General features: G+C 44.6%; 1 protein-coding gene across 1 annotated transcript; it reads right to left on the reverse strand.

Moving 5' to 3' along the window:
- Window positions 1-3,277: 3,277 nt before the first annotated feature.
- LOC148474497 (uncharacterized) lies at window positions 3,278-6,307 on the reverse strand. Its single transcript, XM_088458587.1, has 2 exons — window positions 6,238-6,307; window positions 3,278-4,050 (listed from the first exon to the last, which is right to left on the reverse strand). Exons 1-2 carry the CDS (start codon window positions 6,305-6,307, stop codon window positions 3,278-3,280), a joined length of 843 nt encoding a protein of 280 aa, XP_088314713.1.
- Between the last annotated feature and the right edge of the window lie 14,321 nt (window positions 6,308-20,628).

The following is a 20,628-nucleotide window of genomic DNA, read 5'->3' on the forward strand; positions in this document are numbered from 1 at the left end:
GGAGCCACACCCACTGTCATTTCATATGCTACCAACCATAGATGGGCAGGAATCACTGGCAGTTGGTGTGACTCCCCTGTTTGAATTTTGGACTGTGCTGCAGCCCCACCCCAGGGGCCACCACTGGTAATAAATGTTCAGGGTAATACACAATAGCAGCCTTTGTAATTTGGATGAGGAATGGTCCTGTACATCCCTGTTTACAGAGGTTGAAACCCTGGAGAACAATCTTATTGTGATATGTAAGTTATCATATTGTGAAGTGAATAACATTAAACATAGGGGCAGTGATGGTGTGATAACAGTATATACACACCATACTTGCCAACTCTCCCTCATTGTCAGGGAGACTCCCTGAAACAGTAGCAATCTCCCTGTCTCCCTGAAGAGCCTAGCAATCTCCCTGATTCTAACTTACTGCCATTATGAATATGTTATATATAAAAATAAACAGAGAGATTTACATTCAAATTGGATCATTACTATCATTTTCCTGCATTGGTTATAAGGCAGAATGATCCCTATGGTTACATGTATTTTCTGAAAAGTGATAGTGTGTTTTCATCAACAAATAGATCTTACTGACTGCTTTGGGGCTCATTTGCATTTGGATGCAAGTCAATTTTATGACACGCCTCTCAGATGTAGCAGTACACGCCCACTTTACCGCCATGCTCATAGGTGCTGCTTTCACAATCTCCCTGAAATGCATTTTCAAAAGTAGGCAAGTATGAAGGTATTTGTTGTTTTTAAACGGGCTCAATAGCTGCTAAATAGCGTTTTTGTATAAGTGGTGAAGAATAGTATTCAGGATTTTTATTTGCAGAAAATAACTTATCCCAGCAAATTTGGGGTACTTGAAAATGGGGGCCAGCATATTTTATAGTTGCTAAAGTTAAGTTTAAAAAATTGTGAAAAATCCACCTGCCGCAAGCACCTGCAATGAAAAAAACACCTGGGGCATACTTGGGGACCCCCCCAGAGTGAAGTTCGCTAGTTTTTAACTTTGTGCCCCAACATTTGTTTTCCACCCCCAAATTCAAAGTGATTTTTTGGGGTGTTCTTAAATATTTTTTGATGCGGTTTACCTTTGGGGGACTGTCTGAAGGCTGGACGGGGGTTCCCACAATGTTTCACCCCAAAACCCCAATTCTACACTTTTTTCCGCCTGTTATTCATAGGCGAAAGTTTTCCGTCTATTACATTACATTGACTATCCACCTAGTCGGAAAGTCTTTCAAATTGAATACGGCGATACTTTTCCGCCTGGCGAAATGACGTCATCGGTGAAACTTTTTTACAATAAGCTGTATCACCTGTATTATGATAAACTAGCATCGCTGCCGATTACAATAGGAAAAACGTATTAGAAAAAGCGCTCCCTTATATGTAAGATGCGGAATAGGTTGTGCGATGAACTTTCTGTAATAATATGTGTAAGGATAGCGGGTCTGATTGTAAGTCACACACTAGTTCGACCACAACTGTAGTGCGCATGTGTCGCAGCGATTATATGCATCTTTATGTATCTCTGGCCGATCCTGAGTTAGACACATCTCAGTAGTTTCTATCCGTCTGTCAAATGGGCATTACTTGTGGCAACTGGGCATACTCACATTTGAGAACCGTCTCCTAAATTGTGCATATGCAGAGCAGACGCCTATTGCAATCATATATCCTGCACATAGCATGCACAGTAACAGAGATTACCGCACATGCAGGGATCCGTGCAACTCAGAATATGGGCGTATACACGTGTTAGACTTCCATTAGCTGAATTTCGTCAGAGTTGTGTCTGACTCAGAATCAGCCCATGGGGTATATTAACTAAGGTACAAGATTTTTACTAGTGGAGATGTTGCTCATAGCAACCAATCAGATTCTAGCTATTATCTTCTAGAAGGTGCTAGATGAATGTTAAGTAGAATCTGATTGATTGCTATAGGCAACATCTCCATTTCTAAAAACCCTTACTTTAGTAAATATACCCTCTAGTGTGTTTCTCTCACCCACTTGTACGTGCTTTACACTGGCTGGCCCCTGGAGGTCCTTTATTATAATATAGAAAGGTTCCCAGGTCCTTCTGGGGGTTCCTCAATCACTCAGACAAGGTTAGAAATATAAAAATACTTTTATTGATATTGTTAATTGTTAAAGAAAAATACACAAGAATGAAAATATCCTTTAAACAAACGCCAGGTGGGTTTAACAAACACCTTATTACTTGTGCTGTAGACCAGAAGACGGCAGCCATCTTTACTTCTGGTACCTTGATTGACGATGCTTGGCCAAATTTCTCAGTGTGACTGGAATCCAGTATAAGGGCCCATGTCACAGTACACAGGGATTTGCAGGATCCTGAGACGATCTACCCTGGATGTCGAGATGAACGTTAAGTATTGCAGCAGTGAATGCAGGAATAGGTGGAATGATGCAGTCTGATTAAGTAGGAACTTAATCAGATAATCTTGTAAAAGCTGTTAGTTCAAGGAAATATGGAATTCTTCAATATGTTTAAGCAGCAATTTGGGATTATGCAGAAGTGAGTGGAGTTGCTGCAGTCTGATTAAGGAGCATCTTGTGTTGAACTTGAAGTAGCAGTAAATGCAGGACTAGGTGTAATGCTGCAGTTTGATTAAGCAGCAACTTGAGATTAAATTGAAGTAGCAGTGAATGCAGAAATAGGTGGAATGCTGAAGTCTGATTTAGCAAGAACTTGAGATGAATTTGTAGACATAGTTAATTCAGGAATATGTGGAATCCATAATATGATTAAGCAGCAATTTGGGATGATGCAAATATTAGTTAAATGCTGCAGTCTGATTAAACAGCAACTTTAGTTGATTTTGAATTAACATAAAATAGAGGAATAGGTAGAATGTTGCAGTAGGATTAAGCAGCAACTCGAGATGAAATTGTAGAAGCAGTAAATGCAGGAATATGTAGAATTCTTCCATTTACTTCAGCAGCAACTTGCTGAATGCAGTGAATGCAGGAATAGGTGAAATGCTGCAGTTAGATTAGCAGCAACTTGAGATGATCTTGAAGTAGCAGTGAATGCAGGAATAGGTGGAATGCTGCAGTTAGATTAGCAGCAACTTGAGATGATCTTGAAGTAGCAGTGAATTCAGGAATAGGTGGAAGGCTGCAGTTTGATTAAGCAGCAACTTAAGATGAACTTGACAGGGTCGGTAGTTGCGCCCAGGGCAAGAAGTCCATTTGGCATTTTACCAGCCTGGTGTTATGGCAATATTTACTGCTTCGTTTCCTTTGGAATTCATAAGATACAACAACGTTCTCTCCATGTTCTCTGCGGAAAGCATAGGCTGCGGCACAGAGGACAGTTTTGCCTTCTTCGGATCCATTGTGCAATGCAACGGGGATGGAATATATGTCTGCAAGGTAAAACTGTAACCTGCTGTCCATTCTCATAATTCACTAAACAAATTGAACAGGATTCCCTGGTTACACTCTCGGTGATAATGTGGGATGGGAGTCTGTTGAATTGTTGTGTCCAACGGCCGGCCGAGATAATTTGCCTATTTTCAGCAGATACCTGATGGTATGGGAGAGGCTGACTTGGCCCAGGGCTGGGGGTTGGTAGAGGCTGACTTGGCCCAGGACTCACATTTGGGAGAGCCTGACTTGGCCCAGCACTGGGGTTTGGGAGAGGCTGACTTGTCCCAGTGCTGGGGTTTGGGAGAGGCTCACTCGTCCCAGTGCTGGGGTTTGGGAGAGGCTCACTCATCCCAGTGCTGGGGTTTGGGAGAGGCTCACTCGTCCCAGTGCTGGGGTTTTGGAGAGGCTCACTCGTTCCAGTGCTGGGGTTTTGGAGAGGCTCACTGGTCCCAGTGCTGGAGTTTTGGCTTTGTCTCTCAGTCATAATGCCTTGAGATTGCCCAGAATGTAGAGTAGGCTGTGTTCTGGTGGTGTGTGAGCGCCCACGATGCTGCGGAGATCGGCTCCTGTCTGTAGCATTATGATGTCTATTCCTCATTACAGCTCTTCTCCGCTCTGAGCGCAGCCTCTCATCATATATGATGGGTTCATCTGAAAAGATATATCTTAGCTATAATAACTACCCTCAGATAACATATAAACATCAAACAGTATCATGAACTACAGCAATAATATTTACATGTATTGGGCCTGGTAGAGGGTAAATGTACGCTTGTTTGTGGAGAGGTTTTTGCATATTTGCGTCCTGTAAATGCTCAAAAAACTGGTGGCATGTAAGTACAGGCGATGCATAGTGAGACATATCCTGATAGTATGTACATTATCAGGGAACATGGCTGGGAAGGAGCATTCTCACAGAGACAATTTATACTAAGGGAGTGTGAATATAATATAGATTATCTAAACCTGCTGATAGTTCCCCTCTTAGCTCTATGTCATGAGGCTGATGTGTGATATTCATCCCCTCCAAGTGCAGAGCTCAGTATGGGGACTGATTGGTCCCATCTCACAGAGGCTCCACTGCCATCTGCATATATGAGAGGTGGAGGGGGTAAAGAGTGAGGGGACATCTATGGTTACTAGGGGGGCCCACTTAAAGCCATATATGTTTTGGGGGACCTATTATTGTGGGGGGAGGGAGGGGGGTAATGGTACAATGCAGTTCTACGTACAATGAGGCGTGCGGGTTCATGTTACAAGAGTGATGGGGATATAATGCTACAGGGCCATTGACACTACGGGGGGGTGTTGATGATATATTTTGGTCACCTTCTACAAGGGTGATAGGAAAATGCTACAGGGGTGGGAGGATAATACATATAATTTTACTAAAATGTTGAAAAAAAAAAAAGTGTTTAATAGATATGAGTATTTATTAACCTAAATAAGAAATTCTAATTTATAATACTTTTTTTTTTAAGTTACCATCAGTTAAATGGTTAACTAAATACTCCCCAACACATTCCTTTTCTGCCACATTATTGCTCACCTAGATCCAGGGAAGGGTTAGGGGGTTCCTCCTTTTTGATAAAATGTATGAAAGTAGTATATTGTATAATTGTACATTATATGTACTTCTAACCAATCAGAATGGCTTTTCTCACGCTCTAACCAGTCAGAGTGAAGCCACTCTGTTTGATTAGAGGCACAAAGTTACAGACTGTCATTCAAGTCTAGCATCACCTACTGTATGAGTTATACACAAAAGCATGGAAGAAATATGAGGAGCCCCAGCATGCCCAACAGTTTAGGCATGATGGCTTACTACCATTCAGGGGTGTTTGGGAAGGGTCCTAATGCCATCAGCACGGGGCTGGTTTCTCCTGGTGAGGGGGAGAGGGTTGGCTTGCCCAATTCCCTAGGGAATGTGCTGAATTGGCAAAGGCTGGTGGACTTTATTGCATATTGCTGCATATACTCAGGTGTTGTGTACACTTTTTTGACCCCCAAAATGCACTAATTTTGTGGCCAACTCTGCATTGACGGAATCATCCAGTAATACATAGACATTATCCTGACCCCATACCTCCCAACTGTGATTACAGTGGTATAGTCCCATTTCCAGTGTCCAGTCAGCCCCCTATTGTGCCGATTTATTAGGAGGCATTAAAACAAATTGTGTATTTATAATAAAATCACCCGCTGGGGACATGGCGATTTGGAAACTTCCTACACTTGGGATAATTCCTTTTGCTTCATAGGACACCTGCTCTACAGATTATAATTGTTGTGGATTTATAAGACACTACAGTGATCCACAGCACCAGACAGTGGGGAAAACAGGACACAAATAAATCAGCGTGCACAGAAAACAAAATAAATACACACAAGAAAGTGAGGGTTTGCGAGGGCCCTGCCCATAAGAGGTTACAATCTAATTAGATGATACAATGACTTAGTGAACACTGAAACTCTATATAACTTTGGGCCAACCTACAGTAGCTGTTGCCATCTCCGTTTAGCTGCTCATACACAAATCCCTCAACCTCTTTTCCCGCATGCAGAGCACAAGGCAAAAATCATATTGTGTCATTAAGACATCAATACCCTCTTTGGCTCCAGCAACTGAATGATTATTCTAAAATGGCCTTGTTCTAGGTGTGAAGTCACTCTTCAGTGCTATCGTTTCATTTACCAACAGTATCCCCAAATATCCTATGTATAAACTTGTAAGAATAAATAACAAAAAGTGTGAGGTAGGATATGGGGCTAATGTACAGCTAACAGGCCCCACAGATTGATCTAGATTGGTTTTACTGCCCTAAACATTTTACTCACCAAGATCTCCATGTATCCTCGCCCAATGTCTCTGGTCCTCCAGAAGAACTCTCAGTTCTCTGCGACTCATTTCATTCAGATGTTAATATAGAAATAAATAAATAAATAAAAAAGTTCAGGAAAAGCACAAATGTTATGGTGCTTGAACACAGTTATAAACTACTGAAAGTTATATATAATAATTATCAGCAATTCGCTCTGGAAAGGCAAAACAGCTTCAGCAACAAGTGCCTCAACTGAAGAAATGCCACTGATGTCAGTATGCTCTGGTGCTTTATACCTGCTCACGTGTCATAATGGATCACACAGTGACATCACAGAAGTCACACTGCCATACTGGCAGGGAGAGAGCCAGCTGCTTAGTCTATGTATTTCCATTAATGGTGCTAACCATTGATGATAACGTCATTCCACAATAATGTGCAAATTAGTTATCAGTTATACTTTATATATTATATATCTGGAAGAGCTCAAAATGTCTCCCTATGTATAATAAGCAGAGTGGTCCGCGCTCCAGGCTCTCGTGGGTGAATCTAATGGATGTGTGGGGGAGGAGGGGGCGACTGGGGGGAAAGGTGGGGTGGGGGATAAAGTGGTGCTACACGTGGAACAGGAGTACCGGATCCTGTTGGTTTATGCTGAAAGAGAAAAGGTACACGTGCGCTCCTTGGTGTGTGTGTATGGAGGGGGGGTGGAGGGGGGAGGAGGGCGACTGGGGAGGGGGGGTAGCGTGTAACAGTGTATGAGTACAGTGTGGGTTGGTATGAGGTGTGTAAAGGATGAGCCAGACACTGTGAATTGAATCCAACCTGTTTATTAGGTGAGGCACAATGCTCCCCAGGTGGTTCCGTTTGTGGGGTTGGGGATGGACAGATGGTTCCGTGTGATCCTGGTCAGGGAGTGGGTGGACCCTTTGAGGGGGGCTCCTTGTCGTGCGGCCCTTACTTCTGCACGTCCCCTTTGCTGGACCTATGGTCTACAGTCTTATTGGACCAGGATGTGTGTGTTGTCAAGGAAGTCCCGTACAATAGCAAATGGCGGCGTCCCGCACTGGTTGTAATTAGGGGTGAGCGGGTTCGGATTTCTGAAATCCGAACCCCCCCGAGCGCCCCCGATCCGAGGCCGATCCGAGTCAGGCTCGACTTTTCCCGCCTGACTCGGATCTGAAATCGAGGCAAAACGTCATCATCCCGCCTTCCGAGTCTCGCGTGTTTTGGATCCTATATAAGGTGCCCGCGTCGGCGCCATTTTCTCACTCGGCTGTGGACAGTGAAGAGGGAGGGTGGGAGTTAGGGCTGGCTGGGCTGTGTAGGGTAGTGTAGTGCTGCTGTTGTCCACTACTTCAAAGTCCATAGGGGCTGGCTGTGTTGTGCTGTGCTGCTGTTGTTAATAGGGGCTGTGTCCTCTACTTCAAAGTCCATAGGAGCTGGCTGGACTGTGTTGTGCAGTCAGTTCTCCATAGGGGCTGTGTCCACTCCAAAGTCCTGTGCAGTGTCCCAGTCCTAAAGGGGTGCTGTAGTGTTGTCCAGGGGGTGCTCTGTCCATCAGGGGTGCTCCCCCCAAGTGCTAAAAAAATAATATATTTTCTGTGTTTGTGAATTGTGTGCGCAGTAGCCGCACGTGCATCAACAAAGTAGTGCCAAGCGTGCGCCTGTGTCATAAGTAAAGGGCCGTCTGGCTTGACCGTTAAAGGGTGCTGTAACCCCCAAAGTACACTCCAGTCCAAATAAAAAAAAAAGTTATTTTCTGTGTTTGTGAATTGTGTGCGCAGTAGCCGCACGTGCATCAACAAAGTAATGCCAAGTGTGCGCCTGTGTCATAAGTAAAGGGCCGGCTGGCTTGACCATTAAAGGGTGCTGTAACCCCCAAAGTACACTCCAGTCCAAACCAAAAAAATATATATTTTCTGTGTTTGTGAATTGTGTGCGCAGTAGCTGCACGTGCATCAACAAAGTAGTGCCAAGCGTGCGCCTGTGTCATAAGTAAAGGGCCGGCTGGCTTGACCATTAAAGGGTGCTGTAACCCCCAAAGTACACTCCAGTCCAAACCAAAAAAAAATTATTTTCTGTGTTTGTGAATTGTGTGCGCAGTAGCCGCACGTGCATCAACAAAGTAGTGCCAAGCGTGCGCCTGTGTCATAAGTAAAGGGCCGGCTGGCTTGACCGTTAAAGGGTGCTGTAACCCCCAAAGTACACTCCAAACCAAAAAAATATATATTTTCTGTGTTTGTGACTTGTGTGCACTGTGGCTGCACGTGCATCAACAAAGGAGCAGCGCCAAGCGTGCGCCTGTGTCCCATAAGTAAAGAGCCGGCTGGCTCATTAATTAAAGGGTGGTGTAACCCACAAAGTGCACTACTCTCCAGCAAAAATAAAAAAATATTTTCTGTGTTTGTGTGCGCTTTAGCCGCACGTATATATCAATATAACATAAATGGAGGACCAAACTTTCTCCGATAAAAATAAAATAGGGAAAGATCAAGAACCACTTCCTCCTAGTGCTATTGCTGCTGCTGGGAGTTGTTCATCATCCCAGAGAGGAAGTAGGAACATCACTACTTTTACTAAACAATTGACCCTCCAACAGTCCCTAGCGATGAGGATGAAGTACGACAGCAGTCATCCTGAAGCAAAACGTATAACTGAGGCCTTGACTGCTATGTTGGTGTTAGACGTGCGTCCGGTATCCGCCATTAGTGCAGTGGGATTTAGACAATTGATGGAGGTAGTGTGTCCCCGGTTCCAAATCCCGTCTCGATTCCACCTGCATCCTCAAAGCAGCAGCGACATGCGTGCGTCTGTCTGTTAAAGGGTGGTGACACCCTCAAAGTGTGCTACACAAACAATTAAAATATTGTTCTTTTTTTTTCTGTCTTTGTGAAATGTGTGGGCTGTAGCCGCACCTGCATCCTTAAAGCAGCAGCGACAAGCGTGCGTCTGTCTGTTAAAGGGTGGTGACACCCTCAAAGTGTGCTACACAAACAATTAAAATATTGTTCTTTTTTTTTCTGTCTTTGTGTAATGTGTGGGCTGTAGCCGCACCTGCATCCTTAAAGCAGCAGCGACAAGCGTGCGTCTGTCTGTTAAAGGGTGGTGTAACCCTCAAAGTGCGCTCCACAAACAATAAAAATATTCTTTTTTTTTTTTCTGTCTTTGTGAATTGTGTGGGCTTTAGCCGCACTTGCATCCTCAAAGCAGCAGCGACAAGCGTGCGTCTGTCTGTTAAAGGATTACATCGGTGACAGCATCCAAGTAGGCATGTCAGACAGTCCGTACCTGTACTGGCAGGAAAAAGAAGCAATTTGGAGGTCCCTGTACAAACTGGCTCTATTTTACCTGAGTTGCCCCCCCTCCAGTGTGTACTCCGAAAGAGTGTTTAGTGCAGCTGGGAACCTTGTCAGCGAAAGGTGTAGGAGGCTGCTTCCACAAAATGTGGAGAAGATGATGTTCATAAAATGAATTATCAACTCTTCCAGGGAGACCAGCCTCCAGAACGTACAGAGGGACCTGTGGTTCCAGCGGGGACGAATTAATACTCTGTGAGGATGAGGATGTACACACTGAAGAGGTTGAGGAATCGGTGGATGAGGAGGATGAGGATGACATCTTGCCTCCGTAGAGCCAGTTTGTGCAGGGACAGATTAATTGCCAGCTTGTTTTGTGGGGGCCCAAACGAACCAATCATTTCAGCCACAGTTGTGTGGCAGACCCTGGCGCTGAAATGATTGGTTTGTTAAAGTGTGCATGTCCTGTTTATACAACATAAGGGTTGGTGGGAGGGCCCAAGGACAATTCCATCTTGCACCTCTTTTTTTTCTTTGCATTATGTACAGTTTGGGGCCTAGTTTTTCAAACTGCCATCCTGTCTGCCACTGCAGTTTCACGCCTAGTTGGGTCACGTGTTTGTGCCGCCCACTCGTGTCGCTTAGCATAGTCATCCAGCTACCTCGGTGCAACCTTTTGGACATAAAAACACTATTGTGAGGTGTGAGGTGTTCAGAATAGACTGGAAATGAGTGGAAATTAAGGTTATTGAGGTTAATAATAGCATAGGAGCAGAAAAACCTACAAATTCTGTGATTTTAGCTGTTTTTATGCTTTTTTTCAAAAAAATACAGATCCAAAACACAAAACCCAGAACCCAAAACACGGAAGGGTGGTTTTGGCAAAACCAATCCAGATCCAAAACACGAAGAAAGATCCAGATCCAAAACCAAAACACAAAACACGAAAAGTGGCCGGTGCACACCCCTAGTTGTAATAGTACCTACCGGTAGGTCTGCTGTCCCTGGTTCGGTGCAAAGTTGGTATGTTCTCCGGTGTGGGCCCTGTGGTTAATGACACCCTGCGAACCCGCAGGGTGTCCTCTGGACGGGCGCCCGTCACTGCTCTGTGGGTTAGGGTGATGCGGAGGTCCGCGCTGCAGTTCTGCCCCACGTATACGTGGGGTTAGTGATGAGCACCAATGGTGTGTTGATGCAGCAGTGATGTACGGGGGATGTAGGATCTCCAACGCGGCTGAAAAACTCGGCTTATACTCGAGTATATACGGTATTATCCTCTAGTTACCATCCTGCACCCCTAAAAAGAGGATTGCCATTCCCCCAGTTCCTGAGAGTGCATCGCATCTGCTCTGATGAGGAGGAGGAAAGGTTGCAGATGGATATCACTTTTAAAAAATGTTTACAGAGAGGATACTCTAAAAGACTGCTAACGGAAGTGAAGAACAAAGCATTAGCTATTCCCAGGAAGGACACCTTACGCAAATCAGAGTCAAAATACGTGGACAAGAACATGATTTTTATTAACCAATTTTATACAGCAAGTGATAGGATTACTAGAACTGCCAAGAAATTTGGGCCATTGATCAATATGGATACTACATTACCATTATTGAAAGACAATAGATTGGTATCGTGTTACAAACGAGGCAAAAGTATTAAGGACTATGTTTTTGTCCCGCAAATATGGGAACTATAGGTGTTTAGGCTGCACCACATGTAGCTATCTAGAAGTAGGGGATACCTTTCATCATCCCCATTCTGGTAAAGAATACAAGATAAAATATAGATTATTTTGCAGTAGTCAGTTTGTAATTTACTTTATCAGGTGTATATGTGGTCTATATTATATAGGAAAAACCACTAGGAAATTTAATGAGCGAGTGGCGCTTCATTGGAGCGCTATCCGCTTGGCTCTTTAGGGCAGGACTACAGAACAACCTGTGGCCCATAATTTTAATGACTGCAAGCATAGTCTTGCCTGTTTAAAATACAAGATGATTGATTTTGTGCCAGTTGATGTTAGGGGAGGAGACCGCGCTAAGGGTTTATTACAAAAAGAGGCTCAGTGGATCTATGACCTTAATACGGTCAGACCATTTGGCCTAAATGAATATCTCTCTTTGTCATGTTTCTTGTAATTCGCCCATTATAGACATCGTGCCTAGGTAGACAGACTTAATTGTGTTCTTTTATCTGCATGTTTTAACTAGCATGTTGATACAGCCACTTTTCCTTATTGTTTTATGTTATTTTACAGCCAGTCTCTTGTAAGCTCTGTGTGAGGGTCCTACGCCGTTACCATGGTGTTGGATACACACACGCTTGTGTTGCCAAGCAACCTCTCCGGCTTCTGACGTCAGACGCGTCGCGACATAGCACGCATTCAGTGACGTCAGCGGAAGTCCGGACACAAGCGGTGACGGGTGCACATGGTCTGGTGGGTGATTAGCACATGTATTTAAGGTAAGATTTTGTTTGTTTTTATTGTTCCTGATGAAAAATGTTAAATAAATTTGAAACGTTGAACTTGAGGGGAGCGGGATCTCCGACTTTTCACTGATTGCACAGCTGCGAGTGCCGCCTATAAACTGCAATCTTCTGTATGTATATATATAAATATATATAATATATACAGTATATATATGTGTGTTTATGTATGTATATATATATATATATATATATATGTATGTATATATTTATATATATATATATATATATATATACTGAGAACCGCTAACATGGAGGCATCTGCAAACGATGCTGCGCCTCTTTGTACATAGATACCTGGATTTGCAAAGTCGTCTGTGGACATCCCAATACATATCCCGGCGTCTGCATCATTTTCATATTATTGCACAGCAGCTGCGATGGCATTAGCGAACGTCTCTGAGTCATGCCCATAGATTGTTACCTAAAAAATAAAAAAAACACACAAGGACAGAAAGAATTAATGTGTATGGAGAAGAGGTTGGAGATGCGTCTTTGGAGTACAGGAGAGAGAAAGAGAGAGAGACACTGTAAAGGAAAAAAGGAGAGAGAAAGAAAACAATGTAGTGTACAGTACTGTACTTGCGCGACCTGGCAAGGCGACTGGGCCCAGGCTGGGAGGGCTGAGGCCCTTCAATTTGTCATTTTGCCTCAAAACAATGTGGAAAAATGTAAATAAATTCAGCCTGACAGTACTATTACTACAGTATTATTACACTTTATTGACAGTATCTACTTACTGTACAGTAAGGCCCATGGACACTAGACCAGGTGTGTATGAGCCGATATTGTTTTCTACGGGCCCGGCAGCGGTGCCGGCGTCGTCAAGTGACTCTGCACACTTGCTGATGCCGGCAGTGAGGAAAGATGAGGGGGTGGGAAGGTAGGCCATGCTGCATTCGCCAGCATGGCATCGTTAACAATATCCCAAGATTGGGCTGCATGTACAGCCCACTGGAGATATCGTTGATGCCTCGAGGGAGCGCGTGCAATCATCCTTGGTGATTTACTGCATACACACTAGACAATATGAACAATATATCATTGAACCATATTGTTATCGTTCATGCAAATCGTCTGGTGTGTAAGCCTCTTAATACAGGTCACCGAAACATACTGTACAGTACTGGAAAATAAAAAATGAAAACAAGTACAGTTCAGAAAGAATTACTTTGTAAGGAGAAGAGGTTGGAGATGCGTCTTTGGAGTACAGGAGAGAGAGACACTGTGAAAAGAAAAAAAGGAGAGAGATAGAAGACAATGTAGTGTACAGTACAGTACTTAAGCGGCCTGGCAAGGTGGCTGGGCCAGGGTGCAGGCTCCTGGTAGGTGAGGGGCTGGGGCCTGGAAGTGCGGCAGTGATCTGTGATAAAAAAAAACATAATGTAAATTTGAGACAGAAGAATTTAACAAATGTCAATACTGTAAATGGAGCCTAACCGTACTATTACACTTTTTTGCCAGTACTATTACACTTCTCCGGAATACAGGAGAAGGAGAGAGATAGAAAACAATGTAGTGTAAAGTACTGTACTTATGCGGCCTGGCAAGGCGACTGGGCCAGGGCTGGGAGGGCTGAGGCCCTTCAATTTGTGGCACTGTGGGTAAAAAAAACCCCCATGTCATTTTGCCTCAAAACAATGTGGAAAAATGTCAATAAATTCAGCCTGACAGTACTATTACTGTACTACAGTATTATTACACTTTATTGACAGTATCTACTTACTGTACAGTAAGGCCCTTGGACACTAGACCAGGTGTGTATGAGCCGATATTGTTTTCCACGGGCCCGGCAGCGGTGCCGGCGTCGTCAAGTGACTCTGCACACTTGCTGATGCCGGCAGTGAGGAAAGATGAGGTGGTGGGAAGGTAGGCCATGCTGCATTCGCCAGCATGGCATCGTTAACAATATCCCAAGATTGGGCTGCATGTACAGCCCACTGGAGATATCGTTGATGCCTCGAGGGAGCGCGTGCAATCATCCTTGGTGATTTACTGCATACACACTAGACAATATGAACAATTTATCATTGAACCATATTGTTATCGTTCATGCAAATCATCTGGTGTGTAAGCCCCTTAATACAGGTCACCTAAACATACTGTACAGTACTGGAAAATAAAAAATGAAAACAAGTACAGTACAGAAAGAATTAGTTTGTAAGGAGAAGAGGTTGGAGATGCGTCTTTGGAGTACAGGAGAGAGAGACACTGTGAAAAGAAAAAAAGGAGAGAGAGATAGAAGACAATGTAGTGTACAGTACAGTACTTATGCGGCCTGGCAAGGCAGCTGGGCCAGGGTGCAGGCTCCTGGTAGGTGAGGGGCTGGGGCCTGGAAGTGCGGCAGTGATCTGTGATAAAAAAAACATAATGTAAATTTGACACAGAAGAATTTAACAAATGTCAATACTGTAAATGGAGCCTAACCGTACTATTACACTTTTTTGCCAGTACTATTACACTTCACCGGAATACAGGAGAAGGAGAGAGAGACTGACAAGGGAAAAAAAGGAGAGTGATAGAAAACAATGTAGTGTAAAGTACTGTACTTACGCGGCCTGGCAAGGCGACTGGGCCCGGGCTGGGAGGGCTGAGGACCTTCAATTTGTGGCACTGTGGGTAAAAAAAAACCCCATGTCATTTTGCCTCAAAACAATGTGGAAAAATTTCAATAAATTCAGCCTGACAGTACTATTACTACAGTATTGTTACACTTTATTGACAGTATCCACTTACTGTACAGTATGGCCCTTGGACACTACATCTTCACTACAGGATTAAACAGAAATCACTTGGTGGTGTGTGAATTCTGTCATTTATACCAATACATACAGGTATCAACGCACACACAGCATTGCATAAATATCGAGCAATTGAAGTTCAATATTCTTAAGCAAGTAGACTCTTCTCAACTTCCCACCACCTGCCATTTCTATGCTACTCTGTGCCACCCAACTACATTTTACATGAAACCACAATGCACTAGACATTGTATTCTACATAATACAGCAACGTCGCTGCAAGTGTGCACTTTAAAATGCACAGTCAGTTTTTAATATATAGTACAGACACATTCATAGTGGCACATTAGTTGTTCTAGCAGATGGGGGATGGTGTCCTTGGCAATGGGCAAATCTGGCCAGTATTTCCCTCCTCGCACTCCTGTAGGCGAGCTTCTTTTCTTGGTTGTTGGAGAGAGGTCTATCTCTCCACTTCACAAGTAGAAGAAGCTCACCTGAGGTAAAACGGCGCTCTCTGGTAGCCATTTTACTATACAGCGGCCCTGATTCAGACCCGCTCGCTGCCGGAGGCTGCTCGCAGGTCTGAAGGGCATTTTTTTTTTTGTGACTTTAAAACGCACAGTCAGTTTTTAATATATAGTACAGACACATTCATAGGGCACTTTAGTTGTCCTAGCAGATGGGGGATGGTGTCCTTGGCAATGGTCACCATTTGTAGCCTTTTCAGGACACAAGGGCAGAGCTCGCTGCTTACAGGAAATGGCTAACAGAGCGTCCTTCATTATGGTAATGAAAGTCTCTTGTTTGCTTTGGAGGAAGGGACCTGATGCACTGTGTGTGGCTCCTGACCCACTGGGCATTCGCTTTACTACTGTATGAGCCTCCTTACGCCACAGCTACGGAGCGGCTCCACTGGGCATGCGCCAGAGATCCCATTGCAATGACTCCACTGGGCATGCGCCAAAGATCCCATTGTAACCCCTCGGAGCTGACAGCCACCACAGCGCTGACGTGCCAACATTGGTGCAAGTTTGCGGTTTAAAAGCACACTCAGCTTGTAATACATAGACCTCTTTCTCAAACAGAGCCCACTCACTACCAGTTTCTGAAGTCATGAAATCACTATAGTGTCGAAGTCTGGGACAGTGCTGACAATGGCGCAAGTGTGCAACTTCAACCGCACAGTCAGTATGTACTGTAATACAGCCATCCCACTGTCGTTGTGTGACTCCCGATCCACTGGGCATGCAGTGCTCTGATCTTCCATACGCCATGGCATAGCGCTACATGGCATATGGAGGGGCTCCACTGGGCATGTGCCAGAGATCCCATTGTAACCCCTCAGAGCTGACAGCCACCACAGCACTGACATGCCAGCTTTGGCGCAAGTTTGCAGTTTTAAATGCACAATCAGTTTGTAATGCCTTACTTTTAAACAGCCCACTACTAGTTTCATTACAGTGTCCAGATCCGACAGTGGCAAAAAATAAAAATATATTATTTTCCAGGACTCAAACCCAGGACAAGAACTGTTGCAAAGCGATCACCTAACCTCTAGCCCACAAGCCAGCTATATTAAGTACAGCACATAGCGGGCTCATCCTTGTGCACTCCACTCACCCGCTGCTGTTTTTAATAATAAAAAAATGTGTCTTCCTTTCAAAATATTTTAATAGTACACACAGTATATACACAGTACCCCACCATTAGAGAATAATTCATCCCATCTCATTAAAAGCTGTGCATGCATCTAATTAATCTACAGCATTGGTTATAAGAGCTTATGTGGTATTAAAAAGATTGGTTGTGTGAACATGCAAATACTATACAGTGCGTGAATGTGATATCCATCTAAATAACAGTATGGTATTCATTACAAATTACAACAGTGGAGCACTCGCCACCCAGCGGTTAAGCGCTGTATTACATGCCGTAGCATATCCTTCATTGAAGAATACCACGGTACGCCAAAGTCCAGCCATCATGTAATGTTCCATTGCGCGACACAGAGGCCTGAATGGCACGCTATGAGCAATAAACTAGCTGGGCACATCTGTACATATATACAGATAGGGCTTATTAATAGGACAGTTATGGGCGTGTGCTATACATACATACCGATAGGGCTTATTAATGGGCTAGTGATGTGTGTGCACTATACATATATACAGATAGGGCTTATTAATGGGCCAGTGATGTGTGCGCTATACATATATTCAGATAGGGCTTATTAATAGGCCGGTTATGGGCGTGTGCTATACATACATACAGATAGGGCTTATTAATGGGCTAGTTATGTGTGTGCGTTATACATATATACAGATAGGGCTTATTAATGGACCAGTTATGTGTGTGCGCTATACATATATACAGATAGAGCTTTTTAATTGGCCAGTTATGTGTGTACACTATACATATATACAGATAGAGCTTATTAATGGACCAGTTATGTGTGTGCGCTATACATATATACAGATAGAGCTTATTAATGGGCCAGTGATGTGTGTACACTAGGGGTGAGCGGGTTCGGATTTCTGAAATCCGAACCCCCCGAGCCCCCCCCGATCCGAGGCCGATCCGAGTCAGGCTCGACTTTTTCCGCCTGACTCGGATCTGAAATCGAGGCAAAACGTCATCATCCCGCCTTCTGGGTCTCGCAGGTTTTGGATCCTATATAAGGTACCCGCGTCGGCGCCATTTTCTCACTCGGCTGTGGACAGTGAAGAGGGAGGGTGGGAGTTAGGGCTGGCAGGGCTGTGTAGTGTAGTGTTGTAGTGTAGTGTAGTGCAGTGTAGTGTTGTGCTGTGCTGCTGTTGTCCATAGGGGCTGTGTCCACTACTTCAAAGTCCATAGGGGCTGGCTGAACTGTGTTGTGCAGTCAGTTGTCCATAGGGGCTGTGTCCACTCCAAAGTCCTGTGCAGTGTCCCAGTCCTAAAGGGGTGCTGTAGTATTGTCCAGGGGATGCTCTGTCCATCAGGGGTGCTCCCCCCAAGTGCTAAAAAAAATATTTTTTCTGTGTTTGTGAATTGTGTGCACTGTGGCTGCACATGCATCAACTAAGGAGCAGCGCCAAGCGTGCGCCTGTGTCCCATAAGTAAAATGCCGGCTGGCTTGTCCGTTAAAGGGTGCTGTAACCCCCAAAGGGCACTCCAAACAAAGTAAAAAAATATATTTTTTTGTGTTTGTGAATTGTGTGCGCAGTAGCCGCACGTGCATCAACAAAGTAGTGCCAAGCGTGCGCCTGTGTCCCATAAATAAAGGGCCGGCTGGATTGACCACTAAAGCGTGCTGTAACCCCCAAAGTACACTCCAAACAAAATAAAAAAATATTTTCTGTGTTTGTGAATTGTGTGCGCAGTAGCCGCACGTGCATCAACAAAGTAGTGCCAAGCGTGCGCCTGTGTCCCATAAGTAAAAGGCCGGCTGGCTTGTCCGTTAAAGGGTGCTGTAACCCCCAAAGGGCACTCCAAACAAAATAAAAAGATATATATTTTTCTGTGTTTGTGAATTGTGTGCACTGTGGCTGCACGTGCATCAACAAAGAGCAGCGCCAAGCGTGCGCCTGTGTCCCATAAGTAAAAGGCCGGCTGGCTTGTCCGTTAAAGGGTGCTGTAACCCCCAAAGGGCACTCCAAACAAAATAAAAAAATATATTTTTCTGTGTTTGTGAATTGTGTGCACTGTGGCTGCACGTGCATCAACAAAGAGCAGCGCCAAGCGTGCGCCTGTGTCCCATAAGTAAAAGGCCGGCTGGCTTGTCTGTTAAAGGGTGCTGTAACCCCCAAAGAGCACTCCAAACAAAATAAAAATATAGATTTTTCTGTGTTTGTGAATTGTGTGCACTGTGGCTGCACGTGCATCAACGAAGGAGCAGCGCCAAGCGTGCGCCTGTGTCCCATAAGTAAAAGGCCAGCTGGCTTGTCCATTAAAAGGTGCTGTAACCCCCAAAGGGCACTCCAAACAAAATAAAAAAATATATTTTTTTGTGTTTGTGAATTGTGTGCGCAGTAGCCGCACGTGCATCAACAAAGTGGTGCCAAGCGTGCGCCTGTGTCCCATAAGTAAAAGGCCGGCTAGATTGACCGCTAAAGGGTGCTGTAACCCCCAAAGGGCAGTCCAAACAAAATAAAATATTATTTTCTGTGTTTGTGTGCGCCTTAGCCGCACGTATTATCAATATAACATAAATGGAGGACCAAACTTTCTCCGATAAAAATAAAATAGGGAAAGATCAAGAACCACTTCCTCCTAGTGCTGAAGCTGCTGCCACTAGTCATGACATAGACGATAACATGCCATCAACGTCGTCTGCCAAGGCCGATGCCCAATGTCATAGTAGAGGGCACATACAATCCCAAATGACAAAGTTCAGGAAAATGATCTTGAAAAAAACATTTAAATCATCTGAAGAGAAACGTAAACTTGCTAATATGCCATTTACGACACGGAGTGGCAAGGAATGGCTAAGGTCTTTCCCTATGTTCATGACTAGTGGTTCAGCTTCACATGACGATGGAAGCTCTCCTCCCACTAAAAAAATCAAACGAGTTAAGCTAGCAAAAGCACAGCGAAGAACTGTGCTTTCTAAGAAGATATCACAAATCCCCAAGGAGAGACCAAGTGTGCTGTCCTTCCCAGCACTGGACGGGAAGAGGTGGCTCTTTCCACCATTTGCACGCCCCCTGCAAGTGCTGAAAGGAGCACCCACAGTCCACTTGCTGATATGCAAATTGAAGATGTCACTGTTGAAGTACAACAGGATGAGGATACTGGTGTAGCTGGCGCTGAGGAGGAAGTTGGCGAGGAGGATTCTGATGGTGATGTGGTTTGTTTAAATCAGGCTCCGGGGGAGACAGTTGTTGTCCGTGGGATGAAAAAGCCCATCACGGTCATGCCTGGGCAGAAGACCAAACATTCAACCTCTTTGGTCTGGCAATATTTCTATCCAAATCCGGACAACAACTGTCTTGCCATATGTACCATATGTAAAGGTGGAATAAGTAGGGGTGGGGACGTTAACCACCTAGGAACATTCTCCCTTATACGGCACCTGCAGCGCGTTCATAAAAAGTTACTGTCAAGTTCAGAAACTTTGGCTAAGACCGTAAGCAGTCCAGGGACACCTAAATCCCGTTGTCCTGTTGTATCCAAGCGCCTGCAAACCACACCGTCAGCTCCCTCCTCATCAATTTCCTCCTTAGTCAGGATCGGAAGTAGTCCTGCAGGCCATGTCACTGGCATGACTGACTCTCCTATCCGGGATTCCTCCGGAGGATCCTGCATTGCTACGCCTCCTGCTGCCGCTGCTGCTGTTGCTGCTGCTGGGAGTCGTTCATCATCCCAGAGAGGAAGTAGGAACACCACTACTTTTACTAAACAATTGACCCTCCAACAGTCCGTAGCGAGGAGGATGAAGTACGACAGCAGTCATCCTGAAGCAAAACGTATAACTGAGGCCTTGACTGCTATGTTGGTGTTAGATATGCGTCCGGTATCCGCCATTAGTGCAGTGGGATTTAAACAATTGATGGAGGTAGTGTGTCCCCGGTTCCAAATCCCGTCTAGATTCCACTTCACTAGGCAGGCGATACCGAGACTGTACAGAAACGTCAGAAAAAGTGTCCTCAGTGTCCTGAAAAATGCCGTTGTACCCAATGTCCACTTAACCACGGACATGTGGACAAATGGAACAGGGCAGACTAAGGACTATATGACTGTGACAGCCCACTGGGTAGATGTATCACCTTACGCAGCAGCAGCGTCACCAGTAGCAGCATCTCAGAAACGCCAGCTCGTTACAAGGCAGGCTACGCTGTGTATCACCGGTTTTAGTAAGAGGCACACCGCCGACAACCTCTTAGAGAAACTGAGGGAAATCAT

Source organism: Taudactylus pleione, unplaced genomic scaffold (genome assembly GCF_031769625.1).
Source record: "Taudactylus pleione unplaced genomic scaffold, aTauple2 ptg000842l, whole genome shotgun sequence".
In the NCBI taxonomy this organism is placed as follows: Eukaryota; Metazoa; Chordata; class Amphibia; order Anura; family Myobatrachidae; genus Taudactylus; species Taudactylus pleione.

Coding starts and splice junctions, on each gene's coding strand:
- LOC148474497 (XM_088458587.1), bottom strand. CDS start 6,307: ATGAGTCGCAGAGAACTGAGAGTTCTTCTGGAGGACCAGAGACATTGG. Junction 4,051..6,237: donor GAGGATACATGGAGATCTTG/GTGAGTAAAATG, acceptor ATATCTTTTCAG/ATGAACCCATCATATATGAT.